The sequence below is a fragment of the Hemicordylus capensis genome, chromosome 8, assembly GCF_027244095.1.
Source record: "Hemicordylus capensis ecotype Gifberg chromosome 8, rHemCap1.1.pri, whole genome shotgun sequence".
NCBI lineage: Eukaryota > Metazoa > Chordata > Lepidosauria > Squamata > Cordylidae > Hemicordylus > Hemicordylus capensis.
The window spans coordinates 14,900,240-14,912,910 of record NC_069664.1 but is presented as its reverse complement, the minus strand read 5'-3'; the positions used below and the strand labels follow the sequence as shown (position 1 = coordinate 14,912,910).

Genomic DNA, 12,671 nt, shown 5'->3' with positions numbered 1-12,671 from the left:
CAGAATCCCCAAGCAAAGGCCACTGTAGCCGGGGATTCTGGGAGTTGTAGTCCACAACAGCTGGGAATCCCTGTTAGAGGCAACACGGCTTGAGGCTCTGTCTGGATGGCCCAGGGCTCCGGGCATTCCATTTACTGGACAGATGCTCTTGCACCCCAAGCAACTTGAGAAGGAGTGCAGTAGACCTGTAGAAAGACAGGGAGTCCCGTTAGCTGTCTTTGATCACCTGATGCGCAGGAGAGCCCCAACCCGCAGTCTCAGTGGCCTGGCCAGAAAGGAACACAGGGGACTGCCTTGTTCTGAGTCAGGTCATTGGTCCATCTAGCTCAGTATTGTCACTACACCGACTGGCCACGGCTCTCCAAGGTTTCAGGCAGGCGTCTTGCCCAGCCCTACCTGGAGATGCTTCCAAGGAGCAAAGGTGGGACTGTCTACATGCAAGGCCGATGCCCTACCCCTGAGTTACGCCCCCATCCTGCAGTTCCTGCTCCTAGCCAGTGATGGAGAATAAGTAGCTGCCTCCTAAGTATATAAATATGCGTAGTATTACAGCAGAACCTCGATATCCGTGGATCCAGCACTTGCGGATCTGTGGTTGGGTAATAGGCACCCAACCTTGGTATATACAGGGGAGAGAAGGATTTAAGAGGGTTACATCTACATATCCACGGATTGGGGGCGGCCGGAAATGACCTTGGAGGTCATTTCTGGCTGCCATTTTGAGATCAGGTGGCTCTCCAGTAGTAGTCGTTGCTCAGGCTGTGAGGAGTGAAATGAGCCTCCTAACAACTCCTGTCCTTCTTCTCACTAGTCTATGATATAGTGAAGAACTTCACTGCAGACTATGACAAGGCCCTCATCTTCAACAAGATCCACCATGAACTCAACCAGTTCTGCAGTGTCCACACACTCCAGGAGGTCTACATTGAATTGTTCGGTGAGTGCCGAAGCTAGCTTTCTGCATCGGATGTGATGCCGAAGGGCACTGTGGATCCAGATACCAGTTTGGCCCTTGACCTGGGAATGTGGCCGTAGCTGGGTGGCAGAGCATCTGCTTTGCATGCAGAAGGTCCAATACCTGGCAGCATCTCCAGGTAGGGCTGGGGAAGACTCCTGCCTGAAATCTTGGAGAGCTGCTGCCAGTCAGTGTAAATCAGGTGAGCAAACGTGGCCCTCCAGCTGTTGTCGAACAACAGCTGGAGGGGCCACGTTTGCCCACCCCTGGTATAGATTGACCAGCAGTCTCACTCAGTATAAGGTAGCTTCCCATGTTCCTCTTACCTATATCATTCTCATTGCTAAATAAAGTGTGCCGTTGAGTCGTTATCGACTCCTGGCGCCCACAGAGCCCTGTGGTTATCTTTGGCAGAATCCAGGAGGGGTTTACCATTGCCTCCTCCCACGCAGTATGAGATGATACCTTTCAGCATCTTCCTATATCGCTGCTGCCCGATATAGGTGTTTCCCATAATCTGGGAAACATACCTGGGGGGGATTCGAACCGGCAACCTCTGGCTTGCTAGTCAAGTCATTTCCCCGCTGCGCTATTAGGTTGCTAATTAGCAGAACAATATGTCACCGTTTAGCACCACATTATTCTTTAAAGCTCTATGTTCAAGGCTTTTTGAAAAGTCCAGTTTCGCAGTCGAATCTTGTGTCTTTTGTTCTTTTATCGAGCTCAGGGAGAACCAGTATGGTATGCAAGTAGCCTTTAGTTCTCTGACACCTCCCTTAACCCCAACCCACAACATGGGACACCTTTTTTTTAATGCTTTTTCTTGCATATATATGTATTTTTCTTTGTTTCAAGGAGCTAGACTGACCAGGTGGAAAGGACAACAAGGTTATATCACCCTTAATACTGGGACATAGAGAAGTGTCCCAGGAGAGAGAGACCAAGAGATCAGGTGGTATAGATAGATCTGTCAGTCAGGAGAACAGGTCTGTCAATGGCTACTAGTCTTGCTAGATTTATACTACCTCCAGGCACAGAGGCAGGATGTCTCCAAATACCAGTTGCAGGGGAGCAACAGCAGGAGAGGGGGCATGCCTTCATCTCCTGCTCGTGGGCTTCCCAGATGCATCTGGTGGGCTACTGTGGGTAACAGAATGCTGGACTAGCTAGGCTTTGGGCCTGATGCAGCAAGGATACTTTTAAGTTCTCATGATGAAATTGCTCATGTAGCCTACTGGCTAAGAGACTAATCTACAAACATATAAATCCCCTGTTTGAATCTCACCTCTGTGTTCATTTGCCAGATGGCCTTGGAGAAGCCCCCACTTCCCTTCCCCCATCATCCGCAATATGGGGCTAATATTCATTCATCTTCCAGGAAAAACATCCGATGAAGTGGACTGTAGGCCATGGAATCTGATGCCACCATAAATGTGTTAGTAGCACACTTTACTCTTTGCCTTTAAGGTGCCACAAGGCTCTTAGTTGTGTTTTGCTGCTGCAGACTAACACGGCTGCTCCTCTGGGAGTGGTTGCCTTATAGGTCTTGTGAGGATCACAACAAAAAGAAATGCATGTGAAGTACTTTTAAGTACTACAAACGCAAAGTGTTTTTGTTTTGCAGATGCAACTTGTTTGGCAGCTTCAAAGAAGTTGTGCTTTGAATTTCCCTCCATTTCACAGCTGTCAAGCGTAAAGGAGCTTTTTTTGTATGTGGTCACCTTCTCTCTCTCTCTCTCTCTCTCTCTCTTTCTCTTTCTTACCAAATTCTTCTTAAAATAGTAGTGGCACCACTGGTACAACTCACCTTAAGTCAGGGCACAATCCACCATGTGTAGTCCACCAGTCTACTCGAACCGTGTAATAGTTTCTTGGCCTTTGCCCAGGATGTGTGTCTGGAAGTCCCGTGTTGGCACCTGAGCCAAAGCAACAAGTTCACTCCACTCTAAGTACAACTTCTAAATGGTGTGCCTTTTTAATTTCCTATCTTACCAGATCAGATTGACGAGAACCTGAAGCTGGCTCTTCAGCAAGATCTGACATCCATGGCCCCTGGACTCATAATACAGGTAACCAATGTACCTGCATTACCTCGGAGAGGAGAGTTGGGCTTGTGGTAGCCAGCATGACTCGTTGAGCAGCCCTTTCTTACACAAACCTCTGTGCAAGTGAGAGAGAAATCCTGGCCTCTCTCCACAGCCCTCTGTCCTCATCACAGGACTTGCGGAAGAGTCTTTTCTCAATGTACAGGATCTCCCTGCTGTTTCTTGCCTCATCCTAACCGCTGGACAAGTGGGGCAAGACTCCACTCTCTTTCAAACTCTCTGAGAGCTTGGTAAAGAGGGGGAGTTTCCTCTCGCTTGTGCAGCTATTTGAAGAAACAGCAGGAGAGGCCCCTTGCTTTCTCCAAACTGCAGCACAAAGCATGTCTGTCAGGAGTTGTAGGGTTCTTGCCAGAGGGTTTTCATGGCTGAACAAGGATTTGAACTTGGATCTCCCCAGTTTTACTGTATTTACCCGAATTTTTTCCAGGTTTTTTGATATTGGAGATCAGGAGATTGTCTTAAATGCAGATTCCTGTTAGGAACATAGGGTGCTGCCTTATACTGATTCAGACCATTGGTCCATCTAGCTCAGTATTGTCTACACAGACTGGCAGCAGCTCCTCCAAGGCTGCAGGCAGGAGTCTCTCTCAGCCCTATCTGGAGATGTCAGGGAGGGAACTTGGAACCTTCTGCATGCAAGCATGCAGGTGCTCTTCCCTGAGTGGCCCGGGGAATACCTTCCAGTGCTCCCTTGTAGTCTCCCATTCAAATGCAAACCAGGGTGGTGTAGTGGTTAGAGTGCTGGACTAGGACCGGGGAGACCCGAGTTCAAATCCCCATTCAGCCATGATACTTGCTGGGTGACTCTGGGCCAGTCACTTCTCTCTCAGCCTAACCTACTTCACAGGGTTGTTGTGAAAGAGAAACTGAAGTATGTAGTATATTGCTCTGGGCTCCTTGGAGGAAGAGCGGGATATAAAATGTAGAAATGTAGACCCTGCTTAATAAAGGGGTCAATTAATGATTGCTACCTCAAGGCCAGCTCTCCAGAATGAATGCAAGTATAACCTGTATTTAACTTTTCCTTTACTTTTTAAGGGGGTCGTCTTAAATTCAGAGTCATCTTCAATTCGGGTCAGTACAGTAGCCCAACCCTCCCAGGCTTCCCCAACCTGTGGGGCTCCAGATGTTGCTGAACTACAACTTCCAGCATCCCTAGACCATCCCAATTTATTGTGGCTGGGTATGCTGGGAGTTGTAGTTCAGCAACATCTGGAGGCCCGCAGGTTGGGGAAGCCTGCAAACCACTACACCGTGTAGTGGCATTTGCCGCTGTCAAGTGGAACTGCAGACACCTGAGACCCAAATGTGGGAAAATAGGAATTCTTTTGTGAAACCTACTAATGTGCATATCAAATCACTCTGGCTGGGTTCACACATCGCACGGAACTGACTGGCAAAGTCAGTAATTGACTTATCTGTGATGGTCTGAACCGCCACCAAGACTGTGGCCTGAGGTCCGTTCAGGGTCTCAAACCGAGAGGTGTCACCAAGATTTGAAGGTGACTTGCCAGCTGAGTGCTGCCCCCGCTGAGCTGCATGTTAGGTGTAAACCTGTTGTCCGTTTCAAGTGAAGTGGCAGAAGGCAGGCTGGGATTGCCTCCAGGGCCTTGCTGGGAGGCCTGGCCAGGGAGGGTATATAGGAAGCTGCCATCTACTGTGTCAGACCCTTGGTCCATCTAGCTCAGTATTGTCTACACAGACTGGCAGCGGCTTCTCCAAGGTTGCAGGCAGGATTCTTCCTCATCCCTACCGGGAGATGTCAGGGGGTGGGGGGACTTGAAACCTTCTGCATGCAGGTGCTCTTCCCAAAGCAGCTCCTTCCCCTAAGGGGAATACCTTACAGTGCTTACACGTGTAGTCTCCCTTTCAAATGCAAACCAGGGCAGACCCTGCTTAGCAAAGGGGACCATTCATGCATGCTCCCACAAGCAGAAGGTTGCTGGTTCAAATCCCCGCTGGTACTATATCAGGCAGCGGTGATATAGGAAGATGCTGAAAGGCATCATCATCTCATACTGTGAGGGAGGAGGCATTGGTCAACCCCTCCTGTATTCTACCAAAGAGAACCACAGGGCTCTGTGGGTGCCAGGAATCAAAATCGACTTGATGGCACACAGTACCTTTTACCACAAGACCAGCTCTCCAAGTGCACCTCTGGCTCAACCCAGCTACTTCCAACAAATCAAGATATGTGTTTGCTGCAGGTTCTCTCCATATCTCAGGCTGGGAGAGCCTCAAGTTCCATATTATCTGTGAACCCGGCCACTGTCTCTTTCAAGTGCACTGAGTATGTGGCATTCAGTAGAGCTGCCTGCCCTCATCACGCTTGCTTTCTCTTCTTCCAGGCCGTCCGAGTCACCAAGCCAAACATCCCAGAAGCAATCCGGAGGAATTACGAACTCATGTAAGTACTAGGAATCCTCTTCTTTGCTTCCAGTACAATGATGGCCGTTGATGAGCAGAGACTTTAAGCAGATGTAGAAAGAGCTACCTAAGTGGCGCAGCGGGGGAATGACTTGACTAGCAACCCAGAGGTTGCCGGTTCAAATCTCCACTGGTATGTTTCCCAGGCTATGAGGAACACCTATATCGGGCAGCAGCGATATAGGAAAAAGATGCTGAAAGGCATCATCTCATATTGTGCGGGAGGAGGCAATGGTAAACCCCTCCTGTATTCTACCAAAGAAAACCACAAGGCTCAGCACCAGGAGTCGAAATCGACTTGACGGCACACTTTACCTTTAGAAAGAACGGCATTTGTTTGGAGTCTGTGCCTGCAGTCTTGCATGAGGCAAGGGCAACCGTAATGATCAGAGGTTTAGAGCACCTTCCTTATGAGGCAAGGCTACATCAACACTCTCTCTCCATGTGCCTTCTCCCATTGGGGGGTTGGCGGCCAGCAAAAGCCTTCAATTGCGGTCCCTAGAATCGTGGATATCTTCTGTGTCAATTTCTAGCTATTCTTTCAAGCTGTCTGTCTGTCTATCCCTTCTTCCTCCTTCCTCTTGATCTTTTTCCTGCTAGCTTTCCTTCTAGCATTAGTTGTGGTATTTGATAATTTACTTCTCTTGAGGATATGTCCACAGTACACCAGTTTAAAAGTCTCTGGATTGTATTATTTGTTTATGTGTTTTTGCTTTTCAAAGTATTTCTTCATTTGTTGTTCTATGGGTCCATTTAATCTTCAGTATTCTCAAAGGCTTCCAGTTTGTGCTTCTTTCTTAGGAACATAGGAAGCTGCCATATACCGAGTCAGACCATAGGTCCATCTCGCTCAGTATTGTCTACCCAGACTGGCAGTGACTTCTCAAAGATTGCAGGCAGGAATCTCTCTCAGCCCTGTCTTGGAGATGCTGCCAGGGAGGGAACTTGGAATCTTCTGATGCTCTTCCCAGAGCGGCTCCATCCCCTGAGGGGAATATCTTACAGTGCTCACACTTCTAGTCTCCCATTCATATGCAACCAGGGTGGACCTTGCTTAGCTAAGGTGACAAGTCATGCTTGCTGCCATAAGACCAGCTCTCCTCTCCATTTGCACTGGCTGCCGATATGTTTCCAGGCAAAGTACATTCTTGATGGTCCAGTTCCACATCCATACAGAAGAGACCAGATGTAGTATTTCATCATTCTGATTCTTAGTTGCAGATCTAGTTTACTCTTGCAGAGGAAGATCTTCATTTGATTAAATTTTGTTCTTGCTTGTCCCTTTGGATTTTTTATTTTTGTTTGGTCATTATCATGTCCCGCCCCCCCTGCCCCCAGATAACAGTAATTTTCTACTTGGTCTAGATGTTTGTTATTGCATTGTATTTTGAGGGAAATTCTCATTTTACCTATGCACATTGTATTAGTCTTTTCTTTTTTGCATTTATTTTAAGGCCCATTTCTTCACTTCTTGTTATTTCTGTGACTAGGTTTTATAGGTCTTCTGGGGAAGTAGCCAAAATGACTGTCGTCAAAATATCTTAAGTTGTTGAGGTTGACACCATTGACACCATTAATTCCCTCATCCCTTTCAGCTAACGCATCTTGTATTTTCTTGTACTGTTTTCACATCATCTAAGGCTTTTTAATTTAGAAAAAAGGTGAGTAAGGGGAAACATGATGGAGGTTATAATATTATGCATAGTGTGGAGAGAATGGATGGGGATGCAATCTTCTCCCTCTCACAGCACTCATTCTGTGAAACTGATTACAGAAAATGTAGGACTGACGAAAGGAAACACTTTCCCCACACAATGAATAATTAATCTATGGAATTCTCTGCCACAGAATGTGGTGATGATCGCCAGCTTGGATGGCTTGAAAAGGGGCTTAAACAAAGGCAGCTTCATATTTGTGTAATTTGAGTGCAATATTTGGAATAGCAACCTTAAGTGGCGCAGCGGGGAAATGCTTGACTAACAAGCAGAAGGTTGCTGTTTCGAATCCCCACTGGTACTCTATCAGGCAGCAGCTATATAGGAAGATATAGGAAGCTATATAGGAAGATGCTGAAAGGAGAGGAGGCAATGGTAGACTCCTCCTGTATTCTACCAAAGACAGCCACAGGGCTCTATGGGCGCCAGGAGTAGAAATCGACTTGACGGCACATTTTACCTTTACTTTAATTAAGAATAGGGCAATATTGGTCTTTCTCATCCAAAACAGACTACACACTTGCCTGGGAATCCTTAAGCTGGGAGTGATTTACTTAAAATAAAACACATTCATAAGAACAGCCCTGCTGGATCAGGCCCAAGGCCCATCTAGTCCAGCATCCTGTTTTGCACAGTGGCCCACCAGATGCCGCTGGAAGCCACAGGCAGGAGTTGAAGGCATGCCCTCTCTCCTGCTGTTACTCCCCTGCAACTGGTACTCAGAGGCATCCTGCCTTTGAGGCTGGAGGTGGCCTATAGCCCTCCGACTAGTAGCCGTTGATAGACCTCTCCTCCATGAAGTTATCCAAACCCCTCTTCAAGCCATCCAGGTTGTTGGCTGTCACCACATTTTGTGGCAGAGAATTCCACAAGTGGATTATGCGTTTGTGTGGGCAAGTACTTCCGTTTGTTGGTCCTAGATTTCCTGGCAATCAATTTCATGGGATGACCCCTGGTTCTAGTGTTATGTGAGAGGGAGAAGAATTTCTCTCTACCCACTTTCTCCACACCATGCATGATTTTATAGACCTCTATCATGTCTCCCCGCAGTCATCTTTTTTTCTAAACTAAAAATCCCCAGGTGTTGTAGCCTTGCCTCGTAAGAAAGGTGCTCTAGGCCCCAATCATCTTGGTTGCCCTCTTCTGCACCTTTTTCCAGTTCTACAATGTCCTTTTTTAGATGTGGTGACCAGAATTGTATGCAGTACTCCAGGTGTGGCCGCACCATAGTTTTATATAAGGGCATTATAATAGACAGTCATTCACATATTACGTCGAACGCAGGTACAGAACTACACTTCCTATCTGTACCATGCATTTGAAGGGTCTGTATTCACTTTCACTTTTAAAATGTACACAGGTACAGTCAACCACACAAACACGTGTACAAGTGTACAGACATCTTTACAAGCACAGTGTCTGAATTGGACTTAAGTGTGCCCTTTCTCTGATTGACAAAGGCTGTTATTAACTCAAGCTCACTTACCTGGAGTAAAAGGAACTTTGCCGGCACTCTCCCTCTGCATATGTCATTATAATGGGCCCCTGAAACTTCAGAGGGTCCCTAGCTGTGTTTATCATTGAATTCTGTTGTAGTCACAGCTGCCTTTCTGTCTGTCTACCTCTTCCTCTCAATGTGATGTCAAATGGTTAAGGAATCTTCTGAGGCAAGGGGTGAACTGCTCAGGTTTTTAGGACTATGGGCAGGCAGTAAGCTCTAAACAGTCTCTGAGGTTCTGCTTCATAGGAATATAGGAAGCTGTTGTATACCGAGTCAGACCATTGGTCTATCTAGCTCATTATTGTCTACAGAGACTGGCAGCAGCTTCTCCAAGGTTGCAGGCAAGAATCCCTCTCAGCCCTGTCTTGGAGATGCTGCCAGGGAGGGAACTTATAGCCTTCTGCTCTTCCCAGAGCAGTGGCCCCATCCCCTAAGGAGAATACTTTATAGTGCTCACACATCAAGTCTCCCTTTAATATGCAACCAAGGCAGACCCTGCTTCGCTAAGGGGACAAGTCGCGCTTGCTACCACAAGACCAGTTCTCCTCTCTGAAGAATAATCTAAGAGCACATTGAGTTCTGTGTCGGCACTTTACCTATAGATCTCTTCTGGCCCTTCCAGGGAGAGCGAGAAGACGAAGCTGTTGATTGCAGCTCAGAAGCAGAAAGTGGTGGAGAAGGAGGCTGAGACGGAGCGCAAGAAGGCACTCATCGGTCTGTATGGCCTGCTTCCTCCCCTTGCTCCTGCAGTGGAGCCTCTCTTTAGAGCCAGCAGTGTGTGTGTTGGTGGGGGCGGGTGTGTGTGTGTGTGTCAAACTGAAGAAGTGTAGGCATCCCTGCCTGGAGAGAGATTGCAGTCTATGAGATGAGCTGGGGATGGTGTAGCCAGTGTGTGTAAGGAGCCAGCGTGGTGTAGACCCGAGTTCAAATCCCCATTCAGCCATGAGACTTGCTGGGTGACTCTGGGCCAGTCACTTCTCTCTCAGCCTAACCTACTTCACGGGGTTGTTGTGAGGAGAAACTGAAGTATGTAGTTCACCGCTCTGGGCTCCTTGGTGGAAGAGCGGAATATAAATAAATTTAAATTAAATTAAATGTAGGGCAGAAGTCCATGTTTGGCAGGTGATGTGAAGGTAGGCTAAGCCAGGAAAGACTTTGCTGACATAGGTTTTGCTGGCTTTTCTGTGCATTGCGCAGAACTAGAAGCAGGGGCTGGCGAGCACAAGACGGTTCTGGATTTCAGCCCTTCCCCATAGACTAGGCCTGCACCATCTGTAACCCGCCAATTGAGCAAAAAGGCACCTTTCTAAAGTAGACCAGCTCTCCTCTCTGAAGAATAATCTCAGGGAGAGGCATGCCCCCTCTCCTGCTCTTGATCCCCTGCACCTGGCATTGAGAGGCATCTTGTCTCTGAGGCTGGAGGTGGCCCATAGACACCAGACATAAGAACATGAGCTGATGCCTAAAATGTGATCACTGAGCTGTGGGTTGTTTGTTTGTTTTTTCCCCAATGCAGAGGCAGAGAAAATAGCTCAGGTGGCTGAGATAACATATGGGCAGAAAGTGATGGAAAAAGAGACCGAGAAGAGAATATCTGAGATTGAAGGTGAGCAGTTATCCATCAAAGGGTTTGTTTGTTTTCATCTCTGATGCAAAATCAAGAGTTCTGCGGCCACCATTCCAAAGTACCTGCTGATCAGAGCCATCTCGTTCCTCTGCTGTTCTGTGCGCAGAAGGTCCCAGCTTCTATCCCTGACACGCCCTGTTTAAAAAGATCTTGGAGAGCAGAACTGGAGAAAGCCTGCCTGAGACCCAGAGGCGCTGCTGACATCCAGAGCAGGCCAGGGTTTCTCCAACTTGGTTCCTCCCCAGATGTTGTTAGCCTACATCTCCGATCATCCCAAAGGCCATTGTTGCAGGGGATGATGGGAGTTTTAGGGCAACAACATCTGGGGAGGAACCAAGTTGGAGAACCCCTAGAGCAAGCAGTACTGGGCCACGATCTGGTGAAGTGTAAGACAGCCATGTATGTCCATCACTTGATAAGTGGCTGTCATGAACGGCTGGTTCTGCCGTATTAGCCTTTCTTGGCCCTCTTTCCCTCTTGGCATTCTAGCTACACCTGACAGCTTGCTGCACAAGGTTTCCGGCATACTCATATTCTTGGAGAGATCCTCCACCTGTTGGAAGCCCTGCTTTTGTTAGCAGTTGAAAGCATCTAGGGCAGCCCAAGAATAGGAAGAGCTGGTCTTGTGGTAGTGAGCATGACTTGTTCCTTTTGCTAAGCAGGGTCTGCCTTGGTTTGTGTTTGGATGGGAAATTTACATCTTTAAGACAGAGGTTCCCAACAGGGGGGTATTGGTACCCCAAGGGGTACAGTCACTCCTCACCAAGCAGCAAAATCTCGCCCTTGGCAAATTCGCAGTTGGCAAGCAATTGAAATAAATGGGAAACAGGTTAGAGGAACTGCGGTTGCGAAAAGACTGAAAAATCAAAGAGAAAATTCAAATAAAATGCCAAGAATCACCCGGAATCCCTTAAAATCACCAAGAATAAGCAAGAGGGGTGAGCAGATTGAACCTCTGGAAAACTTTGAAACCGCCCCCCAAATTGCTTGAAAGCACAAGGAGTTGGCAGGGTCAGCAAGAGGAAGGAGATCAGCAGATTGAACCTCTGAACCCCCCAAATTGCAGGGTGGGGACCCCAAATCCCTAAAAAATCTCGCCAAACTGTGGATACCTGGGTTGCAGTTGGCGAGACCAGGCACAATTTCCCAGCCGGATACTCAAACCTGCGGTTGGCGAGCAATGACTGTACTTAGAGGGCTTCTGGGGGTCCTCGGGGCCCACTGCAGCCGCACTATCTGTTCCCCATTTGAGGATCACCGGCTTGAAGCAGTCTTATTGAAATTAATGGGACAAATTTACTTTCGGTGGGAGTACTCATAAATAACTTCATCTGGATTTAAACTGTAGTAGAGTAGCCTGTCTCATAACTGTAACACTTAAATTTGTGTGCTGTAAGTCCCCAACTTACAAACAGGTTATGTTCCAAAAGTTCATTTGTAAGTTGGATGCTCATAACTCGGAATGCCTCTAGTTCCCAAGAGGAATGACTTGTTTGAATGAGTGGGTTGGCATTTGTAAATTGGGGTCTTCATTAATCTGATATGCTATCGAGCTTTGTTTGTAAGTCGGGGAGTGCCTGTATATTTGTTGTTGTTGTAGTGTACACACACTCAAACTCTAGTGGCAGGAGAGGAACTGGCCCTATCCACCCCCAGCACAGTGCCTCTAGTGACTGTTGCTGGTATCTTTCTTGTGTTTCTTTTTAGATTGTGAGTGCTTTGGGGACAGGGATCCATCTTATTTATATTGTTTTCTTGTTTCTCTGTGTAAACTGCTTTGGAAACTTTTGTTGGAAAGCAGTATATAACTATTTGTTGTTGTAAGTTGGGTATTTGTAAGTTGGAGAGTGCCTGTATACATTTGTAGTATTAGTGTACATACGTGTACGTACACACACACACACACACACACACACCCTCCCCCCCCCAACATCACTGTGGGGTACCTGAACTAAATGTTTGTGACAAAGGGGTACACTGCTTAAAAATGCCTGGGAACCCCACTCCAAGATATCCCCCTTAGGGGACAGTGGGAAAGAATCTGCTCAGTGGGGAAAGTGTCTGCTTTGCATGTAGAAGGTCCCAGGTTCAATCCATCTCCAGGTAGGGCTGGACCCCAGGTAGGACTCCTGCCTGAAATCTTGGGGCAGCTGCTGCCAGTCAGTGATGACGAGACTGCACAATAATGGGCTGGTTGTCTGGTTCAGTATGAGGCAGCTTCCTCTGTTCCTATAAAATCGGTGTGCTTCCTGCCCGAGCCTTCTATGAACATGTGGTGTTGCCCTGCTGCCCCCCACCCACCCACCCGTCATAGTCAGGCAGATCCTTGGACACTGGAAAG

The 12,671-nt window shown here is 47.6% G+C and overlaps 1 protein-coding gene across 2 annotated transcripts in view; it reads left to right on the top strand.

Annotated features, from left to right (window-relative positions):
• Window positions 1-12,671, top strand: part of ERLIN2 (ER lipid raft associated 2) — a 35,163-nt gene that overhangs the window by 15,921 nt on the left and 6,571 nt on the right. For both annotated transcript variants that reach the window (XM_053269618.1, XM_053269619.1), the window contains exons 6-10: window positions 812-937; window positions 2,951-3,024; window positions 5,409-5,467; window positions 9,326-9,417; window positions 10,220-10,309. In XM_053269618.1, coding sequence (XP_053125593.1) covers window positions 812-937; window positions 2,951-3,024; window positions 5,409-5,467; window positions 9,326-9,417; window positions 10,220-10,309 — 441 coding nt within the window. The remainder of the gene's footprint in view (window positions 1-811; window positions 938-2,950; window positions 3,025-5,408; window positions 5,468-9,325; window positions 9,418-10,219; window positions 10,310-12,671) is intronic.